Genomic DNA, 22,099 nt, shown 5'->3' with positions numbered 1-22,099 from the left:
TTTTTGGGGGGTGGGTGGGATATTTTATTGAGATAGGGTCTCATGTAGCCAAGTTTTTCTTGAACTTGCTATGTAGCTGAGGGTGACCTTGAACTATTGACCCTCCTGTCACCACCTCCCCAGTGCAGGCATTGTGGGCATAGCTACCTTGTCTGACTTGTGTTTGGAACTTTTATTTAATATTTTTAAACGTTTTTTTTAATTATTTTTTATTTGAGTGCTCTTTTCTGCATGTACACCTGCATACCAAAAGAGCGCATCAGATGGCATTATAGAAGGTTGTGAGCCACCATGTGGTAGCTGGGAATTGAACTCAGGACTTTTGGAAGAGTAGCTAGTGCTCTTAATCACTGAGCCATCTCTCCATCTACTTAATATTTAATTCTATTGGACCACTTTAAAAATATTAAGTCTTAGGGTTGGTAGAGTGCTTGCCTAGCTAATACAAAGTCTTGGATTTGATCTCCCAATCACAAAAAATTAAGTCTCCAATGTTTTTGGATTAAAGAATATTCTACCAAATACCAATTATGTAGGGTTATAATAATAGTCAAACTAAATCAAATCAAGACACTTTGCAAGTAGGTATGAGAAAGCTAACCCAAACACTTAAACTTATTCACTAGAGGGCTCTATCGGAGACTTAACATGAGCCTTCAAGACTTAGAGAGACTGGCAAGATTAGCTGTATTCCCTAGCACACAGTAGGTGCTTAGTAAAATGAAGTAAATGGGTGAATGAGCAGGAGCATAGACAAGCTGAATCAGAATCCAAACAGCAATCTAAGGCATGCACTTCTTAAATGTTAGGGAGGTACAAGGGCTTCGGAGCCCACTGCTATGTCTCTTGGGTCTGGAATAATGCCTCGGGCAGTAACTTGCATAGGTAAAGGAATCGGTCATTCCCCCCACCCCTCCACTTGACCTCTGGTCCCTAATAGCCTTCCTTGAACAGAAGTGAAGGAGACAGGGACCCCAGGTCACAACCTGAGATGGCTCTGAAGGCAGATACAAGCACCAGCAACTGAGGTGGAGACTGGAAACCCAGAAATCCTCTCTGGGAGATGCCAGGGCCCTCATAGTTCTCAGGAGGCTTCTTATGCCAATATTAGAAGCCCAACCATACCCAATGACAATGGCAGACATTCCTCCCTGGGGAGATCTGGCACTGTCCAGAATAGTCAAGGGAGACTCCAAGTCCTTCCCATACACAGAGTAGAGTTGGGCAGAGCCTGCTTGGCACTGTGCTCAGAGTGGCCAGGTGGGCAGAACCTCATAGCACAGGGTGCTGATGAGCATACTTCCTGGTTCACTGCCCTCCAGAGACTGACACCCACTCCTTCCTCCTTACCTTTCTCCCATCACTTGAGTGGGCCAGTACAAACCATGAAAAGACTCATTTTTTTTTCTCTATTAGAACACAAACAGGTGGGACTTTTGGTAAAGCCCTCCTACAGAGCCATGGCCTGCAGGTACCAGGAAAATGGGTTCTGATGGCTGTCAACACAGCCTGTTCCTAAAAGTTGGGGTCACACTGGCCTTGTCCTCCTCTGCCCAGCATCTAGAACAGCAAAGTACCACACATTTTAAGGAAGAGACCCCAAAGCCTGGCACCGGAGTATTGGTGACATTTTTCCAAATATTACCCTGGGGTAATATTTCCGATTGCCCTGGCACAGCCCCAGAGAGTCCCGGGTCACCACCACAACAAGTGCAAGCCCCACCAGCAGTTTAGGAGAGGATGGCTCCCCTAAACTGGTGCCTGTGTTTGAGATTTAGAAGCTTCCACGGCAAAGAAGAGAGGAAACGATGAGCTTTATAAAGAACCATATTTATTTTCATTTACAGCATCAAATATCATAAATAAACCTAGACATCGTTTTGCTGTGTGTAAAATACAGGGTTCCATATGGCACTGTAAATGAATTGTCTAGGGTCACAGACATGCCTGGCCATGAGATAGGGAGGAGGCTAGCTAAAGAGGCTGAGAGCAAGGGGGGGGGCTCTCTTTGGTTGACATTTTAGAGGGGGGAATGCTGGAAGAGAAGAGAGGAGAGGAGAGGGCTTTGTACTGGCTGGGCTCTGCGCCAGTGTAGCAGGCAAGTGCAGCATGCAGGGCTGGGCAGAAACTGAAGGGCAGGGTAGCTCTAGCTACAGGCGAGACAGACTCTGGCTGTGGTCTGAGGATGTGGGGCTAGATTCTCACTGCTCTCTGCCCTCCATGTGACCACGTTTTGTCGTAGCACATGACCATCCCACTGGTCCAGGTAAATGAACAGAGGGACTATGCGCTTTAGATAGATTGACAGGACCATTGACAGTGGCTGACCTGGGTTATTTCTGAAAGCCAGTGCTTGTCCTGCGACCATGACTGCTCTGATTAAAGCTTCTGAACCAGTACGGATGTAAGAGCCTGGAGGCATATGAAAGGCATAGCAAGGCCCTAGGATTAGCTCTGCTGAAACAGAGGAAGGGCTTGCTAGCTTCATTGTAGTCACAGCACAGAACATGGGTCAGACTGGCCACAAGTCTGGGAACAAGCCCAATTTTAAAACCTCGCCACACTGAGTCACTTATGGTTCCAATCAAAGGCATTGGTAATCTTTGTATTAGAACTGACTGAAGAAGATATTCCTAGACATGTTCTTTTCAAAAGGTCACTAAGCAGAAATGTTTTCAAAGGCCACAGAGCCCTCAATCATGGTGAACCCTCCCAAGAAGACAAGAGCCTTTGAAGGTGCAACAGAGAAAACATGCATAGAGGCCAGCGAGGGTGGGGGGCATGCACTTGTTGTGGACCCAGGCTGCTGGCTGGGCTCCAAAGAAGGGAAGGCAGAACACGGCTTTCAAGCTGACCCCCACCCCATGCTGTTAACCACTCATGCCTTAGGGAGTCCGTTAGTATGCAAGACACAGTTAGTGCTACCCAATACCACCGACGCAGAGAATGGGGTGCAGAAAGCGGGTTAGGGTTAGTACCTCTCTCCGAAAATTGCCAAGAAAATGAGTCACCTTAGAGCAGGAGTGTCAGCCAAGAAGTGGATGTAGGACGGGAAGGCTGAAACTCACTGGCGGCCACAAGTGTGAGGTTGGAAAGAGAAAGACAGAAAGGAGGTCTTAGCGAGGGAGCAGAACAACATCACAAGAGGAAAAGGCCTTGGGGGTGACGAGAGAGCAACCACAGTCCCCCACAAATCAATGCTTGCTTAGGAGACATAGACCTTCCTGGTGGCGGCCAGCCATCCATTTCCAAGAGTGGATGCATGGGGTCTGCACATCCACAAAACCCCGTTCATGTCCACAAATGTTCCCAGGACCTTGCGCCCTGCTAGCCCCCTTATCCATGGTCCTCTGGGGTTTCATCCTCATCCTTGAGGCAAATTCATTTCTGGAGTGTCTGTCTCCCAGGACCTGCCCCTGCTGTTGCCCACCAGGAAGGTTCAAGGTCTCAAAACATATAGATGTCTGGGCCTTGTGACAGACACACCCTGTCTACCAGAGTAATTCAAACCAGCCTCCTTGTGGCTATAAATGACATTTTTTAGAGCGTTCACTCTGGCTTCCCAGAGCATTCCACAGAGCATCTCAGCCCACCCTGAGCTGGAGACAATCACTATAATCTGACCTCCAGAGTTCATGGGGCATAATGAAACATAATAGGACTCAAGGGCTTCTCCCACCACACTTGACCATTAAAACCCCAGCTACAAGTGGGACAAATACACTGTACGTCATCACACTGGCAATAGTTCCAACAAGGTCAGGGGTGCTGGTTCCCATAGACTTGAACACAGCCATGCCCTATCTTTCCCATGGCTTCAGGACAGAGTCTCTAGGAACACACCCCTCTTCCCCCTTACAGAAACTTATGTCAAAGCTTTCAAGACGGCCTTAATCTTGGAGGGTGCTCTAGTGGTCACAGTTCTCCATAGCTATACTGTACTGGTGACGGTAGATTCCCTGAGTACCTAGAAGGCCCTTAGCAGCCCTCCAGCTGCTCAGCATGCTGCACAAGCTGAGCATCATAGAATTGGGTGGGGACAGCTGGAGGCTTTTCCAGACATCCAGAGTAGAAAACACTTCCGGGTTCTAAGCCACCCCAAACCAGACACTTTTCTTTTCCTGGGCCACTAGGAGAAGGTTCTTTGACTGTGTGGGTGAAATATGCAAGACAGCCATGTGACTGAGCAGCCAGGATACCGCCAGCAAGGCTCACTGATCAGGGCCAGCAAGTGCCCTCAGGTTCAAAGGACACCAGGGAGAGACAGCCTGACCATGATGGACCTGAGCGGCTTTGGCTCTGTCTGCAGCCTGGGTTGGGGACTTGATAGGGGTGAAAAAGACACCATCTGAAATAGTTTGTCCTCAGCATTTCCTCAGCCTGACAGAGCTATTCAGGTCTAAGTGCCAATGGGTTTCACTGCAGTACCCCATTAGTGAGGAGTGGGGAATGTATGTTTACAGTGCAGTAGCCCTGTGGTGGGCATGAGGGAAAGCCTTCAGGCTTTTTGACTTCAAAAGATAGGTGTAAAATACCTCTCCCCAACCCCGAGGACAGACACATTGCTGTGTGCTTCGGTTAATTTTGGTTTATTCTACCCCTCTACTTATGTCTTTAACCTCACTGATTGTATACATATGTGTTCTTGAAAACAAGCAAACAAACGCAGCCCCCACTGTGAACAGATGACATCTCTTTGCAAAATCAAAAGGCATTGGTCTGGTGATGGCACTCTCTGTTTTGTGGCTCTAAAGTCTCAGCTCATTAACTTTGCTGGCAACAATAAATCTCAACTCATTGCCAAGTTCAAGGGCCTTGTAAAACTGGTGATAAAAGTTAAAATGGTTAGAAGTATTGATAGTTGTAGAAAAATAATGCTTTCTTTTGGCTTATGAAAAGTTAAAAATTGAAATGTAAACCCAGAAATATGGCTCGCTTTGGTATGAAAAGACAAAATTAAATACAAAGCTGTTTTTAAAAAAAATCCTTCATGTTGTCCCTGGCCCTAGCACCATGGATAGATGCTCGACCCTGTCAAAACCAGGTGGAGGTGGCCAACGTGGGACTCTTTGGCTTGGAGCTAATTGGTTACAGATGCTGGCCAGAGCCTGAGCAAACTACAAATGTCGCAGTCTACACTTGGAAATGTTAGGGCACTGTGGGGTGGCATTTGCCTCACTGCAGCTTCACTGGGATGAACCTGAGCAACCAGCTGCGGATGTTCCCCAGGGATTCCTCAGACTCCCTGTACATGGCGCCCAGGACCTCAGAGAAGGCCCAGAGAAGCAGCAGCCCCAGGCACAGGAGCTCAAACGTGAAGCAGTAGTTGTGAGCATTGTCCCTGACATGGTGGCCAGCAGCATTCAGGAGTCCCTGCATCCACCTAAGCAGGCTCCGGGGCAGGTCGAGCAGGCCTCTTGTCAGCCTGAAAGGCCAGCTCAGTGCCTTCCTAAAGAAGGAGGTGGAGATACCTGGGGGGCTGCCTTCTGGCGTGCTGATGGCCGCCACTGCGCAAGAGCTTTCTGTGGGAGCGTCTCTCTGTGGTGCTTCCCGCTCCTGCCAAGTGCCTTCCTCCTGAGAAAGAGAGCAAAGCAAGAGCACTTAGTCCAAGAGTCTCAGAGGCTGCCTCCAATAGAGCAGACTGAGCCAGGAAAACTTTAACTGGAGTGGCTCCCATGTTGGTGTTGAACGTGGGTACAACTTGTTTTAAAGGGGCAAATTCACCATGCCATTCACTAGCCTTCAAAGTATGCATGCCTTTCAACCTTGCATACCTACTTGTATTGTTATATAGTACAGGAATAATTAGAAATAGAGATTAAGATTTGTATGCAAATATATTCGTTGTAAAAAATCTTTGCAAGATAAAAGTATTAAATGGTGTAAAAGCCCAACAGGATGGAACTACTGGAGCAGATTACTGACCATGCATAAAATATAATCTTTTAATAGCATTAGAGATTATACTTCTAAGCAAGGTGTGGCAGTGCACACTTTTTAATCACAGCATCCAGGAGGCAGAGGCAGGTAGATCTCTGTGACTTTGAGGGCTAGCTATTGAGTTCCAGGCCAGTCAAGTTTACACCATGAGATCCTATTTCATTTAAAAACAAAAACAAAAAACCTTTTACTTCTGTCAGCCTCTGTACGGCTTCCCCCCTTCTCCCCTCCTTCCCCACTTTTGTTGAGTGAGAGTGTGGCTAAGTTGCTCAGACAGCCCTTGAACTTCATGCATAGACTGGACTGGCCTCAAATTCAAACCTTCCTGCTTCAACCTCTCAAGTGCTGAGATTATATAGGGGCTGGAGAAATGGCTCCATGGTTTAAAAGCATTGGCTACTCTTCCAGAAGACCTGGGTTTGATTCCCAACACCCACATGGTGGCTCACAACCATCTGTAACTCCAGTGCCTGGGCCTCCATGGCCACAGGGCACAAATGTGGTACACAGACATATATGTAGAAAAAAAAAACAATGCACATAGAATAAAATGGGGAAAATTTTAAAAAAGAATGTTCAGTATCACAGAAAACTGTTCTTGATATTCTGTCAGTGGAGATAAAGCTGAGAAAGCCATAGAGGTGTGACCTACTCACACATCTGGACGGAGAGGTGATGGAGTACAATGTCAACTCTTCCAAGTGCCAGTAGTCTTGAACAGTTGCCATAATGTCAACTGGAGCTTATCCAAGGTAAGTGGTCATAGGTGATTTTAGTGCTCTACTTTATCTACTCTCTCATTTTCCTACAGTGAGCCTATGACTCTATCATTAGGAAAGTTCAAGTTGTCGGTTTCAATTGGTGCTAGGTGATTCATCAAACTGGAGAGAAGGTATTTCCTGAGAGCTGCCAGAGGCGGGGCAATACCACAAACCAGGGATACATTCAGCGGCTGCTTTAAAAGCCTAGGAAGGGACCTGGAAACCTGGCCTTCCTCCTGCAAGCAGTGCCTGTGGCTCCTGGGCACAGAGGGACCACATGGCTTTTGCACAGTTCACGATACAGCTCAGTATTGACACATATGCAAACATTTCTTGATGTCTCAGAAGAAGCTAGCCACTTATCAGGGAGCTGGTGTCTGAAACAGGGCCAACCCCAGGGGCTGCTGAACAGACAAAGACAAAAGAACACTCTAGAAGGGATTCTTACTTATTTGGGAGCAGTCTCTTTCCCTTCAGGGCTGGAGAAGTCTGTCTCATGTTGAGGTTGCCTTTAGAGACCTCACCAAGGGGGAGGGACCGCCCCTGCTCTCCCAGCACTTTGAGACCAACATACCTCTCTTTGCTGCTTCAGCTCTGCCCGCCTCTTCCGTTGTCTGCTGTTGGTTTTACAATGAGTGAAATGGGGCTTGCAGTAGAATTTGCCTGTGAGAAGAGATATACACACATACAGTTTTCCTCTGTAGACAGAACCATGGGGACAAACGCTCATCCCTGTCCAAGCAGAACACAACAACCATGGAAATCAGCCCAGGTCAGACATGAGCAAGGGCTTATACAGCTGCCCTAACGTGGCACCGAGAAAAGGCAGCTATACTCTGCTGCCTCCTCCCTCAGAGAAGGTGCTGGCAATGGGAGACTCCCTGAGTGGGGCTAAAGACCCTCAGGTGACTCCCAACCCAAACAGAAGTTAGATTTCTTCACAAGGCCAGTTGTTAGGGAGAAAAATAGGTAGCTCCGTGTATCAGCTCCTCAGTCCTTTCTGGAATCTTGAGGGTCAGTGCAGCTGGCCAGTGATGAGAGGAAAGAGTTGGGCAGGGTACGTGCTGGGTAAAAGAGCCACTGCCCAGGACCACTGGGTACTCTCTAGGACAGCATTGCTGTCTGCTTCTATGATAACAACAATAATGATGGTGATAATAGTGATGATGATGATGATGATAAAACCTAATAAATACTTCATAGAACTTAGTTCATCAACTCCCTCATCCTCATGAATAAGACCTATTATTTCTTTGTTTTGTTCTTCCGAGGCAGAGTCTCTATACGTAGCCCAGGCTGGTCTAGAACCCAGAATCTTACTGACTCTGTCTCTAGAGTGCTAGGATCATTGGTGTGCAGCGTCCACACAGGTCCTATCATTTCATCTTGCAGATGAGGAAACTGAGGACCCAAGAACTTAAGTAACAGCCCCAAGGTTATGCAGTAAGTAGGTGCTACTGCCCGGGTCCACCCCAGGTAGGACAGCTTGAAGGCACATAATCATAAGCACTGTGTCATTCTGTCCCACATTCAGAATGACAGTGTAATATCAAATACTGATGAATTGAAATTGATCTCTTCATATAGTGAATGTAATTCTTGGCTGGTGAGCTCTGGTAGGCCACTTATCCACAGAGGCACTAATATTGAGGCCAGTTTTATAATTCATACTTTGTGTATGTTTATACAGGTATGTGTGTGGGGTTAGTTGTGTGTGTGTGTGGGGGGGCGTCAGAGCACAAGCTCAGCTATAGTTCTTCAGGTACTTTTACCTTGACTTTCTGCTTTTGTTTTGAGACAGGGTCGCTCACTGGCCTGGAACATACCAAGTAGCCTAGGCTGGCCAACCAGAGAGCCCTAAGGATCCACCTGTGTGGTCTCTCCAGTGCTGGGGTTAAGAACATGCACCAGCAAACACTGCTTCTCTTTTTCCTTTTTTCTAATTATTTATTTTGAGATATAATATCATTATGTATCTCAGGCTGGCCTGGGATTCACTATGTAGACCAGGATGGCCTCAAATTCCAAAGACCAACCTGACTTTGCCTTTCCAGTGCTGGGATTATAGGTGTGCACCATGATATCTGGTCCTATTTAAACAAAACAAAACACGGGTTCAGGACTCAAGTCCTCCTGGTTGCCAGACAGGCACTTAACTTCCGGAGCAATCTCCCCAGCCCCACATGCTGTAATAGTACGCCATCGCTCATTAAGTTCTTACTACACCCCAGGTATAACTGGTTCAATTCCGGGCATGTCGCACAGTTCATCGGGTTTGCTTATCTTGGCCTCATGGGTACCATGGAAAGCGGTGGGCTGAGTGAGATAAGTGAGGGCCCTGAGCAGACAGCAGGTGTCATTGTGTCTGGTGCACTGTCGATGCCAACAGCTTCTGCTCTCTACAGTAGGATCTTTCCGTTTCCCTAAGGAGCATTCCTGATGATATCATACTCCCTTGTTGGTAAGTGTTGGGGGCCCTGCAGCCTCCAGAGCAAGGTCACATCTGAGACAGAGGCCAGTGTTATCTTGCCCGCCAGGGTTACCTTCATCGCAGTCAAAGGCATAGGCGGCCAGGCGCAGGGTGGTGGTGCAGACGCTGCAGCGGAAGCATTCCCGGTGGAAAAAGTGACCCTCAGCACTCAGCCGCTCCATCACGTACACACGCTTCTTACAAAAGTAGCAGGTGTCGCTGCCACCCAGGCTCAGGGGAAATGTCTTTTTCACGGATTCCTAGGGCCAGGAGAAAAGAGCAATGTGCTAGGTGAATAAATCTTTAAAGGCCAGGCCTATGGATGTTGAAGTTCTTAATCAAACCACAGCATCTTCAGGGCTCCTGGCTGCTGCTTATGTTACTGCAGACAAGAGCATGGAGCAGGAAGACACACTCCCCACACAGCCTTCACCCTTGCAGGGGCTCTCCTCCAGGCTGATCTAAATGAGTGGACATCTTGCTTGAATATGTCTACCTAGTGTTGGTTTCCTGTGGTCCGTCTTAGAGGATAAATGTCACTGGGTGACCATGTGTGATGATCAGTGCTACTTGTCAACTTGACGGAATCTAGTCTCACCTGGGAGATGAGGCTCTGGGTATACCTGTGGTGGATTACCTTGATTAGTTAACGGAGGTGGGAAGACCCGCCCACTCTGAGTGGTACCATTCTCTGGCTAGGAGCTTGGACTGCATAGACAGCAGCAGTGAGCCTCCATCTATCCCTCTCTGCTGCCTGCCTGTGGATGCAATGTGGTCACCCACTTCAAGTTCCTGCTTGACTTCCTGCTGTGACGGACCATGCCTTGAACTGTGAGCTAAAGAAACTCTCTCCCCTGAGGTTATGTCTGTCAGGGTAGTCCCTCACAGTAACAGGAAAAGAAACCAAGAGAGGGTGTGATATATGTCGTTGCCCCCTGCAGTAGAGGGATCCAGTGAGGACTGAGTGTGACCTCCGATCTATTCAAGAGAGTGCAGGGAAGGGGGCCTGTGCCTTACAGTTCCCTCCACACTTGCAATGGGGAAGGGAAGGATTGGAGCAGGCTGGTGCTGGGCAATTCCGGATCAGTGAGCCCAAAGGAGACCAGATCAACAATCAGCGCAGTGTTGCTGATGGCAACATGCCACTTAGAGAGAGGAGGGAGAGAGGCAGAGGGAAGATGTGCTCGCCCTGCCACGCATGTCTCAGTTCCCAGGTCCACTTAGGCTGGACACTAAATGCTGAAGGTGGAGGACTTGTCCTGCAGGTCTGATACTGAATAGATCCTGGAAGCCACAGGCAGCAAGGAGCATGTCTTGCCTGGAAAATGAACCACAAGGACCCAAGTGAAGCCAGTCTTTGAGGAAATGTAGCTTCCCTGAGCCTCTGCTGGATCTAGTCTACTTTCAGCAACCCCTTGTTCCCTGAGAAAGGGGTTTCTTTGGATCCTCCCATTCTCTTGTCTGGTGAGGCTGGGCAAATATCTTCAGGTGGAGGCTGACAGTGCATTTCCTTACCAGGTCTGGAGAGGTGGCCTGTGTCTTAGGTCTGTGATCATTCAAGTACAGATTGACCAGAACTTCAGCTGCAGCCCCTATCCCGCTGGACACTTTCCCTACTGTGAGCTGCCAAGAGCAGAGGTAAGGAAACAGACAAAGGAAAGGCGGTTAGCACCCAGCAGGAGCACAGGGCAAGGGAAGAGGGTCCCAGCCCACAGGAAAGCAGAACCCCAGAGTCTCCAGAGGTAAACCAGACCACCAGGAGTGGACCCCAGAGTTACAGAAATGGACAGAAGGCAAGAACCCCAAAACTAGAGGTAGCAAAAGGAAAAAGTGCACATTTCTACTTCTATGAGCTATACAGTGTTGTTCAATCACAGAGATAGAGCCAGTGACACAGGACTGGAATTCCAAAACTCAGCAATCTGAAGCAGGAGGATTATTGTGGATGTGAGACCAGCTTGAGTGACAGAGTGAGATCTAGATCAGCCTGAACTATAGAATGAGATCCTGCCCCCAACTCAGAAAAACAAACAACAAACCCCCAAACTAACAACAAAATCACAGTGGAATTACAGCCGGGTGGGGGGGGGGAGGAAGTTTGTACATAACGTGTCTGCGGTTTGTTTTCTAAGATACAAAGATCTGCATTTTCCTAAAAGACTGAACTAAGTCTAGGAGCTTGTTGCATGCCTTGGAGCCCATCTAGAGAGAAGCTAGGTCTTAGTCCCGCCCCGTGACCTGCTCAGCATAGCAGCCAGAAGACAGCCCTGGAAGGGTGGCTACAGGGCAGCACCACTGAACAACAGCTCAAATAGGGCATGGAATATTCCCACATCCAGGCCAGCTGAGCTCCTCTAAGCCCCTTCCTCCCCAGCAGCTCCAACAGATCACACTGGGAAGGCTTTGTCTGCTCTGACAGGAGGTGAATAATGCATAGCCCAAGAGGCCAGAGGTACTATTTGTGATCCCCAGACTTTTGAGGGAGTGAGGCTCCAAGGCCCTGCTGCCTTCCAAATTCAACCTCTGAGAGGCGTGGCTGGACAGAACTAGCAAGCTATTTAGACTTCCAGGACTCTGGTACAAGTTGCCTCAAGTAACACTGAGTCTTGTATGATGAAACAATGCCTTCCATCCAAATCCAAGACTGCTCCTGGGAGCCACGTCCAATGTGGTTAAGAGCCAGGCTTGAGAACAAAGCAGAATTGGGAACTACAACCAAGCATGGACCCCAGCTCCTGGAGCAGAGCCACCCCAGCATCCCAGGCTAAACTCTTCAGGTCCCAGACAAAGCAGTTATCATGGGGGTGAACAGAAAGGAAGCTGAGCAGGCGGGAGAGAAGGCCACAGAGACCCTCCACCTTTGGCTAGTCTGGAAGCTGTACCACTGAGGGCAGTTTGGTAGTTACTCTATATGAGGTGGTTCTCGAGGCTGCTGGGGTAAGGGGTTCTGATCTCTCTAGTGTATGTTGGGGCTGCCTCAGCTTGTGCAAAGCCTCTGTGTCTTGACTTGTGAGCAGCAGCTGCCAGGCCAGGCACCCCCTAGCCCTGTCCCTGCCTGGTCTAGTCTGGGAAAGATTAGAATTCTGCTTTGACACAACCTCTCCCTACTTTTAGGAACCTGGCTCCTTCTTCTAGGAAGGTTCAGGTGTATGGGTTCAGGACAATAAGCCATTGCTTGTCTGATGTTCTATCCCCTGGCGGGGTCCCAACTCTGCCCTGAGTCATATAGAGTTTGTAGAACATAAGGTTTGTTTGAAAATAAAGAGGGGGGTGGAGGCTAGCTTCCCCACAGGTACTGCCTTCCCAGCCTCCCATGATGTGAACTGGCTCCATATCACTCTCCCAGGAAGGAGATGAGGGGTACCACAACACCCACAGGCAGTACCTGCCTCCTGATGGAGCCGAGATTTAGCTTGTACTGTCTGAGACTAGAAACCCCAGTGTCTAATGAGACCTTATTAACTACTTAGCTAATAAGCACTTTATGCCACTGAACTTCTGAGCAATCCTATCTTAGGGAGAAATCACTGAAGCTTGCAGAGGGCTGTGAGGGTGCTGGGGGTGTCCCCCAAAACACACTGGGATAGTTACAGCCTGATCCGCTGTTCTAACCAGCTGCGCAAGTTACCTGGCAGCTGAGTGAGGAGTTGTGAGAAAGTAATGTCCCAAATGAAGACCATACCCAGTTTTTCATTATGAGCCAACTAAGTCGGCAGTGGGTCTCTTAGCTGCTCTTCCCACCCACTGGGAACCATCCCAGATCCCTGAGCCATAAATGGGATTTACAGAGGTTCATAAGGATGGAGACCTGCCCCAAGGGATGAGAGGACTCTTGAAGCCTACTCAAGACCAGGGTGAAAGTGAGTATCTCTCTGAGGACTGGGAGTTATCTTCCTTCTAAAAAATTATTTTAGATTTATTTATTTTATTATATGTGTATGAGGGTTTGCCTGTATGGATGTACATGTACCATGTACGTGTCTGGTACCCTCAGAGGCCAGAAGAGGGCATCAGATTCCCTGGAACTGGAGTTATAGTTGTGAGCCACCAGGGTGTTGAGAATTGAACCCAGGTCCTCTGTAAGAACAACAGTGCTCTTTACTGAGCCATCCATCCAGCTCATTCTATTTCTTGACAGGAGGATGACTCTCTTGGCTCTGTGAAAGGGAGACTAGAACCAAGTCTCTGCCTGGGGACCATGTTTTCACCAGCTGGAGAGTTACCAGGTGGCCTGTCTTCTGAGAAACGATGAAAGGCACAGCTCATGGACAGACCTGGAGAAGAAAGTTCATCCTGCAGTGACTACAGCATCAAGCAGAGTCACATATATTGAATGACAAGCCACATGTGTTTGTGGGGGTGGGGGCTAGATGAAGGGAACACTGGCAATCTGCCTGGGAAGAATTTATTTAAAAGTGAAACTGGATAATTTGGTGAGTTAACCAAAAATCATTAAGAATTAGCAATTTTAGAATCCCCTGGGACTGGTTTTGCAGTTCTTACATAACTTATAGTCTTATAATTTTCAAGAATTACATTTGGATGTTTTTTTCACTATTTTCTGTTCCTTTTGAATTCCAACTATTTTTCAGTGAATTCCTTAGAATGAGTTACAGAATGGTTGGTTATTTGGGGCAGCCTATCATCTCACATGACATTTGACTAACCCCACATACATTATTTCTCTGCTATGAACCTTGGTTTCTCTACTCCCGAGTTTCCAGGGTTGTGGAAGTGCCCTAGAAGACCCTTGGTAGGGGCTGGAGAGGTGACTTAGAGGTTAAGTACATGTTAGTCTTTCAGAGGACCCGAGTTCAGTTCCCAGCACCCACATCAGGTGACCCATAACCACCTGTAACTTCAGCTCCAGGAGGTCCAGGCCTCTTCCTGCAGGTGGCCCCACACAGCATATGTTCATGTAGGACATACACAGACAACTAACAACAAAAACAAAAGACCTTGGGTGGAGCCTAACATAGTGCTGGGCACCCAGAGGTCCTCAGCAAGTTAGCCTGGGAGACTAGGGCACTATCATACATATAGTTTTAAGTTCTGGTTTTTAGACTCCCTCTTCTCTGCAAAAAACAGTGGTGTGGCTTTGTCTTCCCTGAGACACTCTGGATTCAAACATGGTAACACAGATATTGTCACAAGCATCAGTGTCAAAGGCTGCAGGGGTGGCTAGCCTTCTACCAAGAAGACAGTCTTCACACAGCCTGTGACTCCCTCCAGCTCAGGTCTCTAGATGTGAGAGTCTTTCTCACACTGGACTGGTTCAGCTACTCCCCAAGTCTGCATCCCTGATGTCAGTGGTCCTGACAGTTAGCCATCTCTCTACCTCTGGCAGGGCAGATATGATGCTCTCAATGGAAGAGGATGCAGGCTGCTGGGCCCCTTGACTCAAAACAGTAGGACTTCTCCACCTTGGGTCCAGAACTCATCTCACATAGCAAGTATCCAGGCAGTGCTACTCTGCAGAGCTGAGTTATCTGTGGCCAGCTAGCATATTCTGAGCATCAAGTGAGCCCACACAAGAGCAAGAATCAAGCTTCCAGGGATTTGGAGATGAGGGTTTGTGGGAAGGGGAAGATTCAGTCAGGAGAGCCAGAGTGGTCTTTTGGGTCTTGGGGGTCAAGGACATCTCCCACTGAGGAGCCCCTAGATAAGAAAACCACAGAGAACAGGCCTTTGGACCTGGTTCCTCGTCTCTGCCCAAGGCAAGGGGAGAACAAGGGACCAACACTGTCTTCTTTAAGGATATTGGAAATGATGTGCTCAAGCTGAGATGAGGCAGGCCTTGAGGGCTGTGAGCTCCCGTGGGGGAGTCTTCATCTGCCCAACTTTACCTGTGGTGACAGGCACGCAAAGTTGATCATATGCATTTAACCCTGTAGGTGGGTCTGAAATCCCTTTGGACTCTAAATTAGCCAGGACAGTGTTTGTTCTTATGTGACAATGGTAGAAAATGGAAACCCTTAAAAGTATTTCCTTAAAAGGATTGTTATTTTAGAGATATGTGTTTTAGGTAAATGAGCTTTCTTCTAGATGTTCCTTCTATTGGGAAAAGGAACATTTACTCAATATTTCAGGCATTTTGCATATGTTGGATCACTGCAATGTTCTAATCACCCCAAGGAGTAGCTGATACATCTCCAGCTTATAGGCTAAGAAACTAAGGCTCAGAGAGGCCCACTGCATTGTCCAAAGTCACACAGTGAGTGAGTGGTGCTTTAAATTCAAGTCTGGTTCTGAGCTCAGATCCTTCTACTTAATAACATCCTACTTCCCTAATACACACCAGCACTGGTGTATTCAAATACTCCTAGACTGGAATGTGCACTGGAGACCTTCACATGCTGTCTAGCCCTATCCTGGGACAGAGGGAAGATGCTAAGGATGGAGAGGGCCTTGAGATCTATCCTAGCAAGGGATAATACAAGACAGGTTGCCCAGCCAAAACATGCCCATTGATGGTATCTCCTTCTAATACATAAATCCCAGAGTAAATCCTGCAAGTCTGGTCTTAACACAAACACCCTGGGGGTAGAGGAAGCTCCTCTGGTGGGACTCCTTCCTCTTCAGGCTCCGTCAGCTGGCTAAGCCAGGGCAAAGCAATCCTTGGTCCAGCTGTGCAAGCATTCACCACCATCTTGTTCTTGTAAGAGCTCAACAACCTTGGCAAATGTCAGCAGCCAAACTATGGACCAAATTGACATGGCTTCCCCTTTTCAAAGAAAAAAAAAAAAAGAATGGGTGATAGGGATTTGATGAGACAAATGAGAAAATGGAGCTAGTCATAAAACTGGGCATGGAACCCATAGTCTAAGGTTTCGATGCTGGGCGGCACAAAAGAGGGCCTCAAGACTGATTATTCAGACAAAACCCCATAGGACCTATCTGAACTTCAAAGCATCACTTGAGAAGGTAGATGCAGACTGGGGATGGTGACTCATGTTTGCATCCCTGTGGGTAATATGTGACCCTCAGAGTAAGTTTGGCCAAATCTGCTCCTCTCACAAAGTGACCAATCCTGGACTCTCAGAGTTGGGGTCCCAGACCCCAAGGCAGGATCAGGGCATGCTACCTGATAGGAAGCTAAGGCTAAATGCGAGATGTTTTTCTTCCTTGTGCTTCTGTGAATTGTAGCAGCCTCATACTGGGCAACCAGAGCACTTCCTCATCTGATGGGAAGAGGCATCCAGCTCCAGGTTTTCTTCTTGGAAAAGATGGCCTGAGCTCCATCAGGATGGGATGAAACTGTCTATCAACAAGTCAGCATCTGCTGTAAGGGGCAGCCAGGTTCATCCTTGGGGAGGTAAGGATGATGGTAGATTTTGCACATGCCAAGCCTGGTGCTGACTTAAGGATGAGAAGTTGGGAGGGAGGGAACGGTTGGGTAGGTGCAAGGCTGGGAAGACTCTATCCAAGAGGCTTGCATTTGAACTCCCACAACTCCATCCCCAACTGCCTGCCATGAACCCATAGTGGGAGTGGCAGGGGTCTTTGAGTGTGGGCACTGAGGAAAAACTGAAGCACAGAGAGATTCGCAGACTTACCCATCATGCCATGGTGGTTTCTAAGAGCTTCCAGATTATCCCCAGTCACATTTGAAAGACACATTGGCCCATAACTAAAAGTGGAAGCTGTTAAAATGTCCCAATTATACAACCACCTCATGCCCGAGGTTGGCCTGGGGGACAGAAAGGCTCTGCCCACAGAGTATCAAGCCCACAGAAACAAGGAACAAAGCTACTGAGGTAGGGCCATCTCGAAGCCAATCCCATTCAGCCTGTCCCCAGGTATGGGGCTTGCCATGGACACAACTTATGGGCTGATGCCTCTGCCAGGGCTCCATCTCTATCTGGTTCAGAGAGACCACTGAACCTCAGCTTGAGAGCTATGGACCCCAAGATTCTCCTTGAACCTTAGTCTTCTTATTGACTCTGTCCCTGCTCCATTCTCACAGTCACGGGATGGCCCTTCTTGCTCATCCCACTTTATAGTGCTGCTTACTCTCAGCACCTCAGGCTTCTGCTAATGCTTCAAATCTTCCATAACGATGATCATATATTACGTACGTAAGTACGTATGTATGTACGTATGTATGTATGTATTTATGTATGTGTAATGGGAATAGAACCTCCGATTACAAAACAGGGCCAACTTGGAACTTTTTGCTAAGACAACAGCATGAAGCTGGGTGTGCACCAGCTCAATAACACAGAAGCAAAACAGGAGTCCTTCTGACAGGTCATTCAGCCCTGCACGCTGACCTCTGCAGGAGCCAGGCCAACAGATTGTTCAGCTGGGGACTCACTCATCTTGGAAGTTAAAAATGTGCCGCAGATCCAAACTAATTCTTGTTCACAGAGCACTTCACTATCCACTGAATCACAGCTTGTTTCTTGCCTCACTTCCTCCAAGCTAACATCTGTAGTGCCATCCAAATCATCCTTCAAGAACATAGGGTAGCCCAGTGACAGGATGAAACTCCTTAACATGCTACCATGCTGTGTGCTGTACTCACCCTATGTACATCCCTACACACTGTCATCCCAAAGCCAGGGGACACCAGGCATTCTGTCCTCTCATTTCATGTCGGTCCTGTCTGCCTACCTTTACACACGTTGATCACTTCCTACCGCACCCTAGCTCTCTGTCTAGAAAACTGCTCTTGTGGAATCTTTCACACAGGTCTCCTATCACTGCCTCTGAACCCTCTCCAGGCTTCTTTCTGTTTTTACATTCTTGCCCATCATACATCTCACAAAATTCATGAATAGTACTGTATTAAGTGTACTGTATGAAATTGCCATTTGCTTAGGTCAGGTACACCAGATTTCAGCAACTTCACATATTAAATGTGTGACTATTCTTATGATGGGGTGGTGTTTCCATCCACATTGTAATAAGGGGTCCAAAGCCTCCCCCTCATTTTTCCTCAGTATCTGGGCAGGGCTCAGCATCCGGGTCCCCGATGAATGCTTTCTGTGTGAGTGATGCTGGCAGTACAGGCTGGAGCTGTTCTGCTAGATGCATGCACTAACACAAACCCCAAACTGGATCTAGGACTGTTGTACAATATCTAATAGACTTTCATCCCAGCCAAGCCTGGCTCCAGATGTTTGGCTGTGCCGGCCAAATGGAGCCTGAGAACATCTCAGAATGTGCAGGGGGTGGAGGCAGCGATGATTCAGGGACGACTACCTTTCTGGCAGGAGAAACAGAGTCAGCAGCTGGTGGAGAGGAACGAGCAGCTGGATCAGGAGACGGAAGGCAAGAGGGAGGAGATGGAGGATGAGTGTGAGGCAGACGTTTAGACAGGAGTTTATCCTGCATGGAACAGAGACAGGAAAGAAAGCAGGATTATAGCTGTGACAGGTGTAGCAATAGTGCCTTTAATATACCCATGGAGGAGCAGACACTGAGGCCTGTCTCTCAGGATGACACAGAAGTGCGTCTTTGGAGCCAAGTGGGATTACGTGGCTCCTGGCTGCACTGCATTCTGCTCCAGTTCCAGCTCCCTGAAATACCCCAAGGAGACCCGTTTTGCTCCTGCCTAGAGCTGCCTCAGACTGCAGTGCTCATAGGACACCCTTATAGAAGAATTTGGTATGAGGGAGCAGCTGCGGCCTCAGAGGCGAGAACTCTGAGCCAATAGGGGCATCCTGCCACAGCTGGGGTTTCCATAGCTGTAGGCACACATTTGTGCTAGCCTCCTGGAGGCTGCTAGAACTCTGGCAAAGAACTCAATGCAGAATATCCCTCCTCTGTGCATGACTCCACTGACAGCTGGAGGAGGCTGAGTGAAGGGGGCTGAGATGTGTTCTAGAGATAGCTTGCTGAAGGAGGAGGATTTCACAAGTATACCCCATCCTCACCTCCTGGGCTTCACTGTGATTCTTAGTTCCTGCTCTGCGAACACCAACTCTCTCTTTTCTACCAGTTTCTAAGTATGTAGGTGGTCTGGAGGAAGCTCTACTTCCCATGCTAAGGCAAAGTTTCTTGCATTAGCTTAGCATTGCTGCTTTGAGAGACAGAGCTGGAGTTGAGGCACAGCTCCTTGACTGGGGGTGGTGGTGAGGGCAATGGGCTGTAACGGCACAAGCAATTGGCTCGCTTTCACCTTTAAGGCACCCAGAGCCTTGCAGTTGACCAGTAGCCCTTCTTTCCCTCTCAGGAAGCTCCAAGTCTCCTTAGAAACTAAGCATGCATGTATCCAAGCTACAGTCCACAGGCCACATGCGTCCCAAGCACATTTGTGGATGACAGCATCAGATCCCAAAGTCACCCTTGACTAGGTTGTTACATTTGATTTAATGTCACTTTGTATGAACTCAGGGTTTCAGCGTGCAGCCCTGGCTACCGGGGAACTCACTCTATAGACCAGACTGGCCTCAAGCTCACAGGGTCCACCTACCTCTGCCTCTGTCACGCTGGAATTAAAGGCTTGAGCCACCACACTCAGCACAACTAGGGTCTTCAAGCCCCTGTTTTTGCTAAGTGGGGGTTTCTTTTCACTTGATCTTACTTTGCTGCCTCCGTTTCCCCTGTCATCATGTGTCTACTCCCTCAAAACTATGCATCTGAGTCTCTTAGACACAAGCTCAAATTTATCAATGGCATAAAAAGTGAATTGCTTCTTGTATTACAGAAAAGGAAGGAGAGAGAACTGGGCTTCCGGGGCTGGTTTATGGCTCCCTGACTAGACATCCAGCCCTGGTTCCTGGAGACTCCGAAAGCCCCTGGTTTACCTGTGGTAAATCCCCGTGTCCAAACATGGAGGCCAGGTGAGCTGCCTTTTCTTTAATGTTCTTTTTGTGAAATTCCCTGTTAGCCAAGTTCTGGGCCCTCTTCTGCAGTCGAGGTGAGAGAAGAGAAAGAGGGTAACAGTGGCCATGAGGGTTGCCTCAGGTCAGGAGAAGGAGTGAGCCAGGTTTGTCTCCTCACACACAGCAGACGGAAGACAGGGAGGGAATCAGAGGAAACGGGACCCGCTCGGGGTGGCTGAGGAGCAGGGAGGACAGGACACGGACACAGGTGGGCAGAGAGGGCGGTCACCTGAAGGACCTTCTCTTCTACTTGCTGTAGACGTCGCAGCACCCCGGACAGGGCCAGCGCCCCTGGGCAGGCGGGAGGCAGGGTGGCGAGATTTTCAGCCCCGCCCAGCTGCAGGTCTGACTTGGCCCTGGCTCTCCAGGGTCTGCTTGGGCACTCGCCACTAGCAGGTACTTGATTGAGTTCTCTGAGTACCTGTCCTGTCACCACCACGGAGGAGAACTGGGAGAGAGGGAGAAGTCAGCTGCTTTCCCTTTACAGGTCCCACCCCCATGAGGACCGGAGCTAGAGGGCACAGCAGCCGGTGCCACTTGAGAAAGGTCACAGACTAGGCTGGGTGGAGAAGGAACTTCTGCACCTGTATTGGTATCCTCTGTACTCAGTCCTAGCTCGTCCAAGAGCCCTCCAGTCAAACCTCTACAACCTGGTCCCCATGCATATCTCTATTCTGAGACTGCCTAGGATACCTTAAGGAGGGTCTGACCCATCAGGGAATGTGATTGACCTGAGTGTGCAGGAGACACAGATATATACCTGAAACCAGTCCTCATGAGACCGGTATGCACATGGACACACAGTTGCTGCATCAGACCTGCACCTACTGCTGTCCACCTCTGGCACCCAACATACAACACCCACCCAGTGCTGACCAGATGACCCTGGAATTTGTGGACACTCATCCCAACTCTGTCCAGATTCCAAGCCAGAGATGGGATAAGTCACAGTCTCACCATGTAGGCTCTGGCTGCTCAGATATCTGAAAAGTCCTTTACCATGCCTCAGCCCCACTCTCTCAGTGGGTGTAGCCACAAGCCCCCCCCCCCACCCCTGAGCCCATTCTACCATTGCTTTTTCAATAACTTGGAAATCAGCTTATTCACTAGCCCCTCTATGAAGCATAGCATGGGAATTCTCCAAAGTGGCCACATAGAGTTGTTTACTTTTCTCTCAAGCAACAGCATCAAGCGTGTGCATGGTTGGCTGGGTAACACCTGCAGGCTGAGGGACCAGTGGCATGGAATTCAGGTGCTGTCTATGTAGTAGTTCTTATCCATAAGGATAGTGACCTTGAACTGTGTCTGCATGCACAGGGACTCTACAATCAGCCATGTATGGGGGCTGGAGAGAGCCATGGATCCCACCCTTTGGTTCCAAGTCCCCTCCCTCTGGCTTTACCAAATTTTAGTATCCACTGGAAAGAGCCCTACCTGCCTTTTCAGAGGAGGTGGAAGCCTGGGGGTTGACTCCTCCAGCTTGGGGCAGCGAGAGATACCAGGAGGGTGAGAGGCAGAGCACAAGACAGGCTTGCCTGTGCCTGAGAGCCGGCGGCAGTCCTGGCAGGAGAAAGGCAGTCCAGAGAAGCAGCCCCAGGAGACAGGAAAGAAAGGGCCAGTGAGAAAGGCATGTGGAGTGGGCAGAGGCAAAGCAAGGACTAGGAGACTCCACCATGTGGAGGAGATGGGGCTGGCTAGGTTCCTGCAAGCCCGGCCCAGATTGGAAACTGGATCCCTGGCTCTACAAGCATGTGGATGGACAAGTCCTGTAGTCCTCTGCTCTGGGACAACGTGTGAATCCCACAGGCCTTGCTTTTGGCTCAAATACAGGGCTCTGGGCCATCAGTGCCAGCCTACACCAGGCTAGGGTGGCCAGCACAGTCCTTCTGGGAACAGAGACCTTCTTGCCCACTCCAGGACAGAGATGTCCAGGTCAAATGAACAGAGCCAGGTGTTCATAAAGGACTGTGGAAACTGTTTAGACAAAGACAGGACTCAAGAAAATTGCCCCTTTGTAACAAATCCATTTCCTAGGGAAGGTTAGTTATTCAGAAGAGGTGTGGCAAACCCCAAGACCAAGGAGCCATTCATGTTTG

The 22,099-nt window shown here is 48.8% G+C and overlaps 1 protein-coding gene across 9 annotated transcripts in view; it reads right to left on the bottom strand.

The window, feature by feature from the left end:
* Nucleotides 1–1,814: 1,814 nt before the first annotated feature.
* Nucleotides 1,815–22,099, bottom strand: part of Mical2 (microtubule associated monooxygenase, calponin and LIM domain containing 2) — a 132,033-nt gene continuing 111,748 nt past the window's right edge. For 2 of the 9 annotated variants that reach the window (XM_036189255.1, XM_036189254.1), the window contains exons 18-26: nucleotides 21,438–21,563; nucleotides 20,233–20,451; nucleotides 19,926–20,027; nucleotides 18,379–18,504; nucleotides 10,687–10,794; nucleotides 9,245–9,431; nucleotides 7,276–7,364; nucleotides 5,472–5,574; nucleotides 1,815–3,067 (exon numbers count right to left, since the gene is read on the bottom strand). In XM_036189255.1, coding sequence (XP_036045148.1) covers nucleotides 3,027–3,067; nucleotides 5,472–5,574; nucleotides 7,276–7,364; nucleotides 9,245–9,431; nucleotides 10,687–10,794; nucleotides 18,379–18,504; nucleotides 19,926–20,027; nucleotides 20,233–20,451; nucleotides 21,438–21,563 — 1,101 coding nt within the window. In that variant the 3' untranslated portion in view covers nucleotides 1,815–3,026. The other 7 variants (XM_036189253.1, XM_036189252.1, XM_036189257.1 and 4 more) reach the window with 6 other exon arrangements.

This window comes from Onychomys torridus, chromosome 1, assembly GCF_903995425.1.
Source record: "Onychomys torridus chromosome 1, mOncTor1.1, whole genome shotgun sequence".
In the NCBI taxonomy this organism is placed as follows: Eukaryota; Metazoa; Chordata; class Mammalia; order Rodentia; family Cricetidae; genus Onychomys; species Onychomys torridus.
The sequence above is the reverse complement of the archived record's forward strand: the minus strand, read 5'-3'. Positions and strand labels throughout refer to the sequence as shown.